The sequence below is a fragment of the Zingiber officinale genome, chromosome 11A, assembly GCF_018446385.1.
Source record: "Zingiber officinale cultivar Zhangliang chromosome 11A, Zo_v1.1, whole genome shotgun sequence".
In the NCBI taxonomy this organism is placed as follows: domain Eukaryota; kingdom Viridiplantae; phylum Streptophyta; class Magnoliopsida; order Zingiberales; family Zingiberaceae; genus Zingiber; species Zingiber officinale.
In genome coordinates, this window is record NC_056006.1 from 78,048,929 (window position 1) to 78,062,395 (window position 13,467).

At 41.4% G+C, this 13,467-nt stretch overlaps 2 protein-coding genes across 2 annotated transcripts; both read right to left on the reverse strand.

The window, feature by feature from the left end:
* Positions 1-221: 221 nt before the first annotated feature.
* Positions 222-11,505, reverse strand: LOC122031128 (copper transport protein ATX1-like). Its single transcript, XM_042590209.1, has 3 exons — positions 11,387-11,505; positions 796-871; positions 222-592 (listed from the first exon to the last, which is right to left on the reverse strand). Exons 1-3 carry the CDS (start codon positions 11,393-11,395, stop codon positions 429-431), a joined length of 249 nt encoding a protein of 82 aa, XP_042446143.1. The 5' UTR covers positions 11,396-11,505; the 3' UTR covers positions 222-428.
* Positions 11,506-11,615: 110 nt separating this feature from the next.
* Positions 11,616-13,319, reverse strand: LOC122031126 (cytochrome P450 94C1-like). Its single transcript, XM_042590208.1, has one exon. It carries the CDS (start codon positions 13,242-13,244, stop codon positions 11,757-11,759), a length of 1,488 nt encoding a protein of 495 aa, XP_042446142.1. The 5' UTR covers positions 13,245-13,319; the 3' UTR covers positions 11,616-11,756.
* Between the last annotated feature and the right edge of the window lie 148 nt (positions 13,320-13,467).

Consider the following 13,467-nt stretch of genomic DNA (forward strand, 5'->3'; position numbering starts at 1 on the left):
CCCACTTTCGAGCCTCCGAATGATCTCCGACCGCCCACTCCGACCCAAACTATAATCTAATGGGGACGATGAAACCATGAAAGGATTGCAACTAATTACGATCAAATCGTAATTACAATCTAACTGTAATTGAAAGTTGACCATCCCCTGGTTCACTTTTTTATGGACAAAGAGATCTTCTCTCCCAAAACTCAACTCAGCTCGTTTATAGCCCACGTACGTTAATATCCACAAACCATATCCCGCTTTATAATTTTATTGAATACACCGAAATACTAACATGCTGTTGTACTAAACGGAGGGCTGATCATGTATTGACAATCCCATGCACAACAACATTGCCATCAACAGATCCATATAACGCTGATGAAGCTGGATAGAGTGATATTTAAGAAGATAGTTATATAGAGAAGAAGCATGGGTAGCAATCATGCAGTAGTAGCAGCAGCGGGGGCATCAGCTGGAGTACCTTCCTCCCAAAATGAAGTCTTTTTGCCTGTCTTCGAAACAGTTTGAAGAACAGCTTCAGGCTGTACATTGCCTTTGACAGTCACTTTCTGCCCCTTCAGATCCACATCAAAGGATTCAACACCTGAAAGCAATGAGAAAAAATGAACATACAAGTGTCACGACTCCGGAGGCATTACTAGAGTCAGATGAATGAAATCACTTAATAGGGCAGCACAAGTTGTCATTGAGCTTCTCATGGTGGTGAAGACATGCAAACAAGACTAATAAACAATAAACTCCAAGAAAGTCAAACATCAAGAAATAGTACAGCAAGGAGGCATTGACCTTCCATTTTGGTAAGAACCCTCTTAACAGCTCCAACACAGCCTTCACATGACATACCAACCTTAAGGACGACGGTCTGCAAAACAGAATTACATCGATTATGCAGAATACCATAAACATCTTCAAGACTAGCATCTTAGACCAATAGTTTGTCACCAGATCCAACGTAGCAGAGAGTTGTTGGCTAAAATTCAGAGGAGAAAAGGAAGAAATAATACAGGGATATGAATATGAAGACGACAACTGTATTGAACTAAAAAGAAGCATCTGGTCCTTCGGTTTTTCAAAGTATTAGAAAGGAGTCTATATACTGTACATCAACAAATCACTGGAGATTAAAACATCACCAGAAAAGAAGCCATAGTTTTTCAAAGAAACAAAATAAAATTACAAAATCTAATACCACAAAAAAAAAAACTATTAGTCACGGTAATGAAAAGAAGGGATCAAATTTGTCCCATACAAGGTCCTTAGTGCTAAGCAGTTTTCATGTTGAATGTTTCAAATTAAAAAAGGTAATGCAAAAGGTATTCCCATCACAATGAACTGAATGTGTGGCAAGCGAAATAATGGGCATCTTGATGAGCAAAGTACAAAACTAATGGGCTAACTCATGCTAAAGAAGCAACCAAACAAATTCTGTGCAATCTGTTATAACCCTAAGTGGTGAAGCCACGAGTATTTTGATGTGTTGTTGAATAAATTTAAATTGGGCCTTGTGGTGTTTTACTTTCTTATGTGTTTAAGTGTGCAAGGACTCAAGATAATAGACAAGTATCCAATGGCTCAGGATCTAGTGGAGTACGGTAAAGGGTGGTATGGGGCACTCGAGGGATTGGAAAGGATGAGGAATATTGGAGACAGCAAGACCTTAGCAAGAAAGGAGCCGACAGGCTCGGTGCATTCGATGGATAAGAAATTACAGAAGAGTACTTCGGTGGAGCGATAAGGATGGCACGAGGAGTGAGCATTCGAGAGATAAGAAACAGGAGGAAGCATGCGTAAAGTAAGATGGTGAGATGAGAGATTGAGTGATCTATATTCAACGAGGGCAGACTCAATCTTTGGCGGAAGTCAACTAAATCAGAAGTTTGACCGAAAAAAGGTTTTCGATCGACCGGACCAGTAGTTTGCTCAACCAACGTACAGGATAAATATTTATATGCTTCCAGTTTATCGTTGGAGCTCTATCGGTTGAACGGACAACAGGATCGAGCTATTGGAACCTACGTGGAAGCTGATCCAGCAGCAAGGATCCAATGTAAGCAGGATCGGGCAATCGGAGAACACGTGGCAGCAAATCCAAAGAAGTCTTCCAATGCTGACCAAGTTTCGATCGAACGACAAGTTATTAGTTGACCAAAAGGGTGCAATGTCAGCAAAGGGATGAGCGAGGACGTCGAATAGATGAGCTTTGTCTGCCACATCATCAATGTTTGATCGACCAAACATGTCATGTCAGCAGCCCAACAAAAGGCTACAAAAGGAGGCAAGGAGCTCTATTCAAATAACAACACACATTTGAATACCTTGTGTTCCTCAGTGCTTTCAAGTTTTCTTTCTCTATTGTAATTAGTTGTAAGAGACTTCTCCGCCTCCGGCACTTTACCGAGGAGAAGGATAGCGAACAGTTGCTTCCTGTGTTAAGAACCAAATAAATCTCTTGTGTCCATCTCTTTATGTTTGTGTTTATTTTACTTAATTAATGTGTGTCCTTTTTTAGCCGTTAGCAAGAGAAATAGAAATTTTAATTGCAGGTATGCTATTCACCTCTCCCTTCTAGCGACCCGAATCACTTCCACAGCACCAACACGATCATTATTCACAGCTATAAAAGTCAATGATGTGCATAGATTATATACACTTTTATGCATGTTTTGACGCACATTCACATAGTTTATTTGCACTTGATATATCCACTTTTATACCACTTATCATATTTTTAACATAATTACTCTTCTTTGTCGGAGATATGTTCTTTGTGTGTTTTCTTGTTGGTAGGATGTGCTATTGGAACGAAAACGACGCTTGTAGACACGGACAACAAACGAAGAAAAAGGCCAGCCGTGTGAAATCCACACGACCGTACCACATGCCAAAGAGGGAGAAGGCTCCAGTCGTGTGAACCCACACGACCGTGCCATAAAGCAGAGCCAAAGCAAACCCCGGTCGTGTGGAGTCCACATGGTCGTGCCAATGAAACAGAGAAGAAGCAACCTATGGCCGTGTGGAATTTCAAGAGACGAAGCAGGCCACGACCGTGTGAATCCACACAATCGTGCCACCGAACTAGAGGCAAGGCAGCTTCCGGCAGTGTGGATTCCACACGATCGTGGCACGGGTCGTGCCCAGCTCTATTTAAGGGGAGTTCTTCCCCTTTTCAGGGGGAGGAGGATTCTCCCCTTGGGGAGAACCAACTTGGACGAGATTTGGACTTCTTTAGTGCTATCTTGGACGATCCGAAGCCGAATTTAACGTCTCCATCACTCCAGAAGCTTGGATTGGATCCGAAGACCACTCTTTGTATAGGATAAGTCTTCTTCCCTTTCTCTTCTTGAGTTTAGGTGTTTTTGGCTTAGATCTTTATGTGTTTGGATTCTTTCTTCCTAGTTATGGAGTAGATATCTTATTCTAGGATTAAGAGAGTAGTTGTGATGTGAATTGATATAAAACTCATGGATTTGCCAATATCCTATATATATGACATGCTATGCCTTGTATCTATTTGATCTTATGTGTATAGTGTGTTTGAGCTTACTTTTCATGTTTGATTGAATGTCTGTGTGGAATTGCTAATCCCGTATGGGGAATGCCCTAGATCGTATGACCAAGGGACCATAGTGATAAGGATATCCCATTTCTAGACATCTAGGACATTGCCTTGAAAGGAGAAATGATTTTCCAGAAGTAGGGAATTGAACATAATTGTTATTTCTATCTCTATATTGTTGAATGTTAGTGTATTTTGTGATTTAAGACCGAAGTGCCCTAGAGACAAAGGTATCCCGTTACTAGGAATCACTTCCATTTAGTAGCATAGGATATAGATTAAGATAGCATTCCAGCTTGACCTCCGTGGGGAAGAGCCGGTAATGAATCTAACTTCCTACAAGTGCATAGGAATAGAGGATGGGCGATAGGTGATCTATGATACATTGATTAGCATCACAATGAAACTGAACCCCTAGAACATTTTCCAAACCAAATTCCTCAACACTATTTCTCTTTCTCTCTTTCTCTTACTTTCCTTTACATTTATGTTTACAATCCTAAATCTTTTAATAGTTTAGCTAATTCGTTGTGCTTAGATTCTAGTGCTTATATCCAGTCCCTGTGGGATCAATATTTTTATTATTTGATGACACCCGTATACTTGCGTACACACATCAAGTTTTTGGCACCTTTGTCGGGGACTGCACATATAACATTAGTTGATAAGCACTTGAGTTACTCTAAGCTTGTTTTCTTTCACATTTTATAAATATTTCTACAATTTTATTTTTTAGATATATCTTGCACTTGCTTACTTTTAATTTTGCAATTTTCTTCTTACAATTAAAATTTTGCACTTTGATTTTTGTTTCTATATTCGAAAACTCTAGTTTTCTCTGCATTTAAATTCTGAGATTGGAATTTATTGTAATCTTGTTCTTGCATGCGAAAATCTAATATTGCAGGAGATCTATTTCCACTTGATCCTAAAATTGATAGAATCTATCGAAGAAGAAGAAACCTGCAAAGATAACAAGAAGAACAAGCATCATCTGAAATGGCAATCAAACCTTTTAAGGATTACGTAGCACCATATGCTCATGGACTTCAGTCTAGCATCATCAGCCCATCTATTGAAGCAAATAATTTTGCAATAAAGCCTGCGATAATTCACATGGTGCAACAACACCAGTTTGGCAGTGGACCACATGAAGACCCAAATCAGCACCTAGAGGTATTTTATGAGATATGTGGGACAATGAAAATGAACAGAGTCTCGGCCCGTGAGATTAATATTGTTTAGTTTTTCTTTGAGAGATAGAGCCAAGTTGTGGCTTACTTCTATGCTTGCAAATAGTATCACATCATGGGAGCAGTGTGAACAATTATTCCTTGACAAATTCTATCCTTCAGGCAAAATCGCACACATACAAAATTTGATTGCTAGTTTCAGACAAGCTGACACAGAATCTCTATATGAACTTGGGGATAGATTCAAAAATATGCTCAGACTTTGCCTTCACCATGGACTAAAGAAATGGTTAGTCATCCACACATTTTATAACAACATCAACTACCATATTAAAGTGTCTCTCGACTCTGCTGCTGGAGGGACACTAATGAACAAAGGTCTAGATGAAACTGAAGAAATTATTGAGAGTGTGGCTCTTAACCACCATCAGTGGGCATCTGAAAGAGGTGGAAGCTCTTTTTATGGAAACCCAACTAAAGCATCAGGGAAATTTGATGTTGACACAATAACTCTTATGTCAGCAAAGATTGATGCCTTAATGAAGAAGTTAGAATCAATAGGAATTGGCACAGTGAACACCATTGTAGGAGTATGTGATACATGTGGAAGTGCGGAACATGTGCAAGAAGCTTACCAACTTGGGGTCATATCTTCTCAACTTGAGAATTTCATGCAATGCGATGTCATAACAAGCTTTAACCCCAAGCAAGGAAATCCATACTCCAATACTTACAATCCGGGATGGAGGAACCACTTGAATTTCTCATACAAGAACAACCATGACCGAGGCCAACCCATTAGTCAAAGGCAAAGCTACCGGGACAATCACTAGACTATTTTCAATAACAACAACATCCATCAAAAGGCTATCAATAATCAAGAATCGAAAAGTTGTTTGAAGAGGTTCACGCAGCTCAAATGGAAATGAAAAATGATCTCTAGCAACTTAATCAAATAATGAAAAATTCTGAAAAGCATCAGAAAATTCTAGATAGTCAAATAGCCCAATAACTTCATCTACAAGAGCACCCGGGGTTTTCTAGGAAAAGCAAATGTGAATCCAGTTGAACATTGTAATAGAATTAAGCTCTGGAGCGGATCCCCAAGTCAACTCCCAAAGGGATTGATACTTTAGGAGATCTCTCTCCTTCCTCACCGAACTTAGGTGAAACACAAAATGAGGAGGAGATTACCAAGAAGGTAGAGACTCTTCCACCACCTACTCAAAGTAAAACAGTCTCTTTTCCTAAAAAATTGGCCATGATAAAGAAGGATGAAGAATTCAACAAATTTTTGGAGGAAATTAAAGAACTTTGCATTGATGTTCCATTGATAGATGCAATTCATCAAATGTCAAAGTTTGCTAAGTTCTTGAAAGAGATCACAACAACCTGAAAAAAGAAAGAAGGACATGAGACCGTGACATTAACCGAGGAATGTAGTGTGTTGATTCTGAATATGGTACCGCCCAAGCTACAAGATCTCAGAAACTTCTCCATCCCTTGTAAGATAGGGACTACTACTTTTGATAAAGTTTTATGTGATTTGGGGGCAAGTGTTAGTCTCATTCCCTATACTATTTGTAATAAGCTAGGTCTGAAAAACTTTAAACTCACCACTATGACATTGCAATTAGCTGATCATTCATACAAGTACCCTATGGATATAATTGAAGACGTGTCAATAGTAGTGAGTGATTGCACCATACCCACTACCCACTGATTTAATAGTGCTTGATATGGAGGAGATCCGAAAATCCCAATCATATTGGGACGACCATTCCTTGCCACTACAGGAACTGCAATTGATGTAAAAAATCATAAATTATCTTTGGTGATAGGTAAGGAAATGTTAGAATTTGAATTATCTAAATCTTTTGACCATATCAAAAACAGGGTAGATGCACACCAACTTGAGGAATGGAATTTCCATCCTCATGGGCAGTTGCCTGATGTCGTTCCTAGTCCCGCAATGGAGGAATGGAGGCCCCAAACAAAAATCAAAAATATATTTGTCCGCCAAGGGCAAAGAAGATTTTGAAGCACCAACCTTAGGAGGGGGAGCCATCCCTCCATGGGTATAGTTCGTAATGAATGGAAGAGGGGTCGAGCTAAAGACCTAAAACAAGCACTTTTTGTAAGACAACGTAAGGATTCTATTCTGTTTAGTTTGTAATTTTCTTTCTTTATTAGTTGTTTTATTCGTTTTTAATTTTGTTTTCAGGTGTTATACAATCTCCACAAGCGGGTTATGATCCCCTCATGGGCGTGGATGCGTCGACGAAGTTGAAGATGAGAAAAGTCATAGAAGAACTCAACCCTCACACACCTCAAGGAGTTGGTCGTGTGAATCCACACGGCCGTGTGAATCCACACAACTGTGTGACTCAACCCGAGAGGAAGCCGGGTGAGGCCGTGTCATTTGACATGGTCGTGTAACCCCAACTAAGGCGAAGAAGACTCAGGCCGTGCCAAATGACACGGACGTGTGAAGTTCCGCCCAACCCAACCGTGTCTTTAAGACACGGTCGTGTTGTGCCCGTGTCCGCCGCCACATTACCCCAAACACCCCTTTCTCCACCTCTTCTCCAGAATTCTTTTCCTTGACATCTCTATTCACCTCCTTCATTCACCTCTCAAATTCTTCACCAAGGATTCTTAGATCTCATATCTTTAAGATCTAGATCTAGATTTAGGTTTAGATCTAAACTTAAATTTAAAAATCCTCTTCTACTTCTACAACTTCAAGCTGCCTCATCTCCCTAGATCTATCTCTTCTCACAAGATCTCTCTTCTTTCTTCCTCAATAATCACCTTTTCCAACAGAACTTTTAAATCATGTCCGGCCTTTTAAAGAGAATTCGGCGAGGAAGCGGGGGTTCAAGCTAAGGAAAAGATTCAAGGAGGGACAAAGGCAATGAGAAAGCAACTTCAAAGGGCAAAGGCAAGCGGAGTACACGTGATGAAGGTAACAACAATGAGTATCATATTATTTTTAGAAATGATGAACAAAAATCTAGATATGATTCTCTTGTTGCTAGAAAAATTATTTGCACTAGATACATAGATCCTTCCGCCATTGAAATTTTAGGAATCAAGGTGAATGTTGATTGGTTGATTAATGCTTTTGATTGGAATAATATCATGTATACATTTCACCCAATATTTCCCCGCCTTGTCTTTAAATTTTTAAGCTCAATTGAGGTCCACTCACTTTTGATGATGATTAGTAAAATCAATTTTAGATTGATGAACCAAGGATTTCAATGGGCACTTAGTGATTTCAATAATTATTTTGGCATACCTACCGGTGGATCTTGCAGGTTTGCTTCGATTTTTAGTTGGAATGATTTTTGGACTTCTATTACCAGGTCAAATGATCCTTATAAACCCTCTAGAGCTAAGGCTTCCCACATGCAAAACCCCGTATTTAGATACCTCCACCGGGTAATGAGCAAAACTATCTTTGGTAGAGGGGAGAGTGACAGGGTAGTTAGAAAGATGGAACTTTACTTCTTTTAGTCAATGTTTAATAAAGTTGACTTTGATAACAATTTTCATTTTTTGCAAACCCTTGCGAAATCTAAGAAAGCAACCTCGGGGTTAATAGTTTTTAGCGGATTGATCACCCAAATAGCTATAAATTTAGATTGTGAACTTAATGATTTAGAGATTATTCATGGCAACCACAGGATCAATATCGATACATATATAGCCATGAAAATGATATGCCGGGGTGAGAATGACTTTGCTTTTATGAGGAATGGATGTTCATGACCTCTACCTTGCCCCGAGCGCACTACAATTCGCAACCCAGCCAACTAAGTTATTACTGGTATAGCCCCCGAGGTTCCTCCTTCCTTTTTGGAAATCCTTGAAACTTCGACATCTAGACATCCGCAGTCGTCCGAACATCCGAAACCTGCTAGACACTCTTTTGCCTAAGGTACGGGTCCCTCTAGATTCGATTTCTCATATTACCGTGTCTCTTTGGAATCGCTTCATAAGAAGCAATATCCCAACGACACATGTTGGACGGTCGAATTGTCTACCAGTCAATTCCAGGAGATACGGGATCATTTTCAGTTTCAGAGAAATTTTCAAGGCCAGGTGGCCGAATTTGTTCAAGACTACAACAGCGAGGATGAAAGAGTTTATGGATGTCATGGATATCACTAGACATCAAGTGGATACTCTTTACCACTACTATGAGTACATTGGTCAGCTCCTGGTATGCCTAGTTTCCCTTCCGACCGACGAGGATAAGGTCCTCCCTTCCCCCACCTCCACCAGTATATTGATTTTATCGGGATAATGAAAAGTTTAAGTCTGGAGGGGTGTTGTACATAGTGTGATTTCCTTTCTTTGCGGTTCTTTTCTTTGTATTTTTAGCATTTTTTTTTTACTTGTTTTCATCTTCAATTTTATTTTGCATTCTTGCTTGTTTTCATGTTAGTGTTTTTCAGTTTTTTTGCTTGTTGTTTTGTGGCATTTCGAGAACATCAATCCTCACATTACTGACTTGTCTAATAGCAAAGTGATTAGCACGTTTATTTCTTCATTCATGTTGTTGTGGAGATAATGCTAGTATATTTAGTGGACATCTTTTCTCTATCTTTAGTAGCATGAAGTGAACTAAGTATTGTAAGAAGATAAATTTAGGTTTTGGCCTAACCTTAAGGTTCTTACCTTCATTTCACTTAATTTTGAATAGTAGATAACTTTGGAATAGTCATGATTCATCTGAATTGTCTAGTACTTTGGTTCTTATGATAATTTCTTAGATTATATTTTGGTTACTAGATGAACTCGGATAATGACAACTCACTTGGAAAAATCAAAATCCCTACATTTACATTATATTTGCATATGTGATTAGTGTTTCACCTTACAAAGCACAAAAAAAATTCATTTCAATAAGGGATAAAAAATAACTATCGTGAGTGAAAACTAACAATTTACTCCTTTAAGACTAAGTTAGGTTACTGGGAAAATAAATGTTATATTTCTCTTGATTCCGAGTAGTCCTTCGAGACCTTGTGTAGTCTAAGAAATATGAACCAAATGTGTGGCAGGTAAGTGTCTATCACCGAGAACATAAGGAATTTAATTGGATGACGACTTAATTAGGATAAAGATTGAAACTTGAAAATCTTAGGTCACTTATTGCATCATGCACAAGAACTTATGCTTGGTCATATTTAGATTACTACATAATTATGCTCACAAATAAAACTAGTTAATTGAGTTAGGCAAGTGCACTAGGGATTATGATGCATTATAAGAGCACATGAATTTAGATTGTGGCATTTTGCTTGAGGACAAGCAAAGGTTCAAGTCTGGAGGTGTGATGTGCGTAGATTATATACACTTTTAATAACATATGATATGGATTAAGATAGCATTCCGGCTTAACCTCCGTGGGAAAAAGTCAGTAATGAATCTAACTTCCTACAAGTGTATGGGAATAGAGAATGGACAATAGGTGATCTATGATACATTGATTAGCATCACAATAAAACCGAACTCCTAGAACATTTCCCAAACCAAGTTTCTCAATACTCTTTCTCTCTTTCTCTTACTTTCCTTTACATTTGTATTTGCAATCTTAAATCTTTCAATAGTTTAGCTAGTTCGTTGTGCTTAGATTCCAATGCTTATATCCGGTCCCTTGGGATCAATATTTTTATTATTTAATGACACTCGTATACTTGCGGGCACACATCAGTCAAACCCTAATTGATATTTCTCATGTATTGCTAATCTTACTGTCTAGTTGAAATAAGTCATATCTTAACATTATTGAGAAACTAAGATCCTCACCAAATAAAATATTTGCTATCAGCCATATTTTCAATTTTTTTTCTAAACAGCCAAAACAATTCAATTTAACAAAGCAAAACAATAGCACAATCACTTCATATCTTACTGTTGAATACTGGACAACAAAAGATCATCTTTTGCTTTGTGCTTTTTAGAAACGTGAATACTAAACGTAGGACAATTGACTCTATGCAATACCATTTTTGATCTGTTAAAAAAATCTTGCCATGTTTCTGAGGAAGCTAATATATACAACTAATCATTCCATGGTATATATAAAATGTTACGGATTTTCCTATTTCCCTACATGAATCAATCCCTAAAACATGTAATTTTTGTACTTACCCGAGAGCTTTGTATGTAAAGCCAGAAAAGGGAGGGAAAAAAAATCTTAAGTAAAAATGGAACATCAACCCGCAATCAATAAACATAACAAAAATCCTCCTTTCCCCCTAAAAATTTGGTAGGTTAAGATTTGGAGCGTAACCATAAGCCAAGGGCAACCATCTCAAAGCCTAGTCTATATCCGATATTCCGATTTCATAGAGAAAAGAGAGAGACAACAACAACAAAAAAAAAAAAAAAAGAAGACAAATCGATGGCGGAACCGATCACGCTCGGCATAGAGGGATTATACAACATAGATAAATAACTACGGGAAGCCCTAATGATCCGAATGCATTAAAAAGGAAACCTCAAATCAAGGAGACAAACTAGCCGGGGAAGATTAAGAAACTGTGAAATAAAATAGAGCAATCGATCCTTCGATCCACTCTTATTCCCGTTAAAGAGATCGAATGAATACCTGCGACATCGGGAAACAAAAAGGGGAAGGACTTGGGCAGTCGCAACGCAGAATTGGGGACGCGCAGTGGAAGTCCCAACTCTAACAATATCATTTTATCAAATTTCATTACATTTTCATTTCACTCCTATATTTTGTAAATATTATTTTTTCGCAGTCATTAAAAATGATTAGGGAGGGCCTGAGGGATGCAATGAATTGGATCTGCGAACTTTGTAGAGCAAAGTGATATTTACGAATCGAGGAGGAAATTGGCAATTTTTGAGTAAAACAGATCTGAGACGGCGAAACAGAGGATGCTTAAAGTAAAACGCCGTTTCAGGCGACGGAAGCGACGAGATATGCCGCCCCAAAATTACACCTAATTTAGTTATTTAATCACACGATTTTCCGCGGACACAGCCACCCGCCGCGTCACCCGCGCCCAAACCCCGCCGCTAAACGTCGTGTTCAGCCCCGGCGCAAACTTCACCGGCCGACCCGCGTCCGCAACCTCGACGTCGAACTGCTCCAACACCGCGACCACCACCTTCCGTATCTCCACCAACGCGAGCTCCTTGCCGAGGCAAACCCGGTTACCGGCCTGGAACACTGGGTACTTGAAGAGACTCTCCGCGGCGAACGCTTTCCCGCGGAGCCACCGCTCCGGCCGGAACTCGGCGTAGTCGGCTCCCCATATTCTCTCCATCCGCCCCATCGCGTAGGGGTGGTACACCACCCGCGTCCCCTGCCCCACGAAGGTCCCGTCCGGAAGCACGTCGTCTTCCACGCACCACTTGGAGTCGAACTGCACCGGCGGGTACAGGCGCATGCTCTCGTGGATCGCCGCCTGCACATAGTCTCGGCCGGAAGAGCTCATGTTTTCCCCGCCGGCGTTTATTTCCTCACCGATCCTCGCCGCCACTTGCGGGTTGCGCGCGAGGAGCAGGAAGAGGCCTGTAAGCGCGGAGGCGACAGCGTCGCGCCCCGCGAGGAGGAAGCTGACGACGATGTCGCGGAGGTACTCGTCGTCGTCCTCCGCCGTGCTCATGAACCGCGAGAGCAGGTCATGGCAACCGTCGTAACCCAGCTTCCGCCGTTGCCGGATGACCTCCTTCGCCAGCTCGTTGATCATCGAGATCGCACGACGCAGTTCCCTCTCAGACCCCACGTTAAGTATCCGCTTCAGCTTCCACACCGCCGGAGCCACCGAGGCGCCCCGCATCGCCGATAGTCTCGAAGCGGTGTCGAATGCCGCGGTGAACTCCTCCATTGGCACCGGAAGCTCGATACACCCTCTCTCGAGCCCAAACGAGATCCGGCAGATGGCGTCGAACGTGAACCTCCGGAACACGTCCTGCAAGTCGATAATGCTGCCGGTCTCGGCCGCCGCCGCGAGCCGCGGCAGTACGCCGGAAGCGATCTCCTCGGCGACGATGCAAGAGGCGTACTCTCGCACCTTGACGCTGCCGAGCGCGAGGCTGGCCATCTTGCGCTGTAAGCGCCAGGCGTCGCCGTCGACGTTGAAGATGCCCTGGCCGAGGAGGTCGCCGAGGATGGCGGTGAAGGGCTTGCCCTTGGGGAAGTTATCGAACCGGGTCCGGAGCATGTACTCGACGTTGGCGGGGTTGGCTGTCACCGTTTTGCCGAGCACGTGGATGCGGATGGTGCCGGTGGGCGACTTCTGCAGCAGGTGCGCGTACCAGTCGCTGAGGTTGTCGAACTCCACCGCCCACGAACCGCTCAGACAGGCCCGACAAACGCGGCAGCAGCACCAGGGGCGCTTCTGCAGCAGCAGCAGGAGAAGCGCGAAGGCGAAGAATCCTGCAGCGAAGGAGAGAAGGACAAAGGCGAGTTGGCTGGTTCCGAATTCCACCATTGCAGCTCTCGTTACTAAAGCACACTAGTTCACAGCTGGGCCTCCAGTGAGTGAGGCAACGACGAAGCTGGGCACTTGTTTATAATGGCGCGACCCGCAATAATTGATCTAATTGTGTGACATATTTGAAGCTTTAAAATTAAAACACGTGAAAAGGGTGGACCAATGTGGTTTTTTTTTTTAAATAGTAAGCACGAGGTGTTAATTCTGAGGATGACGGGTG

What these genes read in the sequence shown, in the direction of transcription:
- LOC122031126 (XM_042590208.1), bottom strand. Translation starts at nt 13,244, where the DNA reads ATGGTGGAATTCGGAACCAGCCAACTCGCCTTTGTCCTTCTCTCCTTC.
- LOC122031128 (XM_042590209.1), bottom strand. An exon ending in GGTTCTTACCAAAATGGAAG is followed by an intron (nt 593 to 795) that starts GTCAATGCCTCC and finishes CATTGCTTTCAG; the next exon opens with GTGTTGAATCCTTTGATGTG.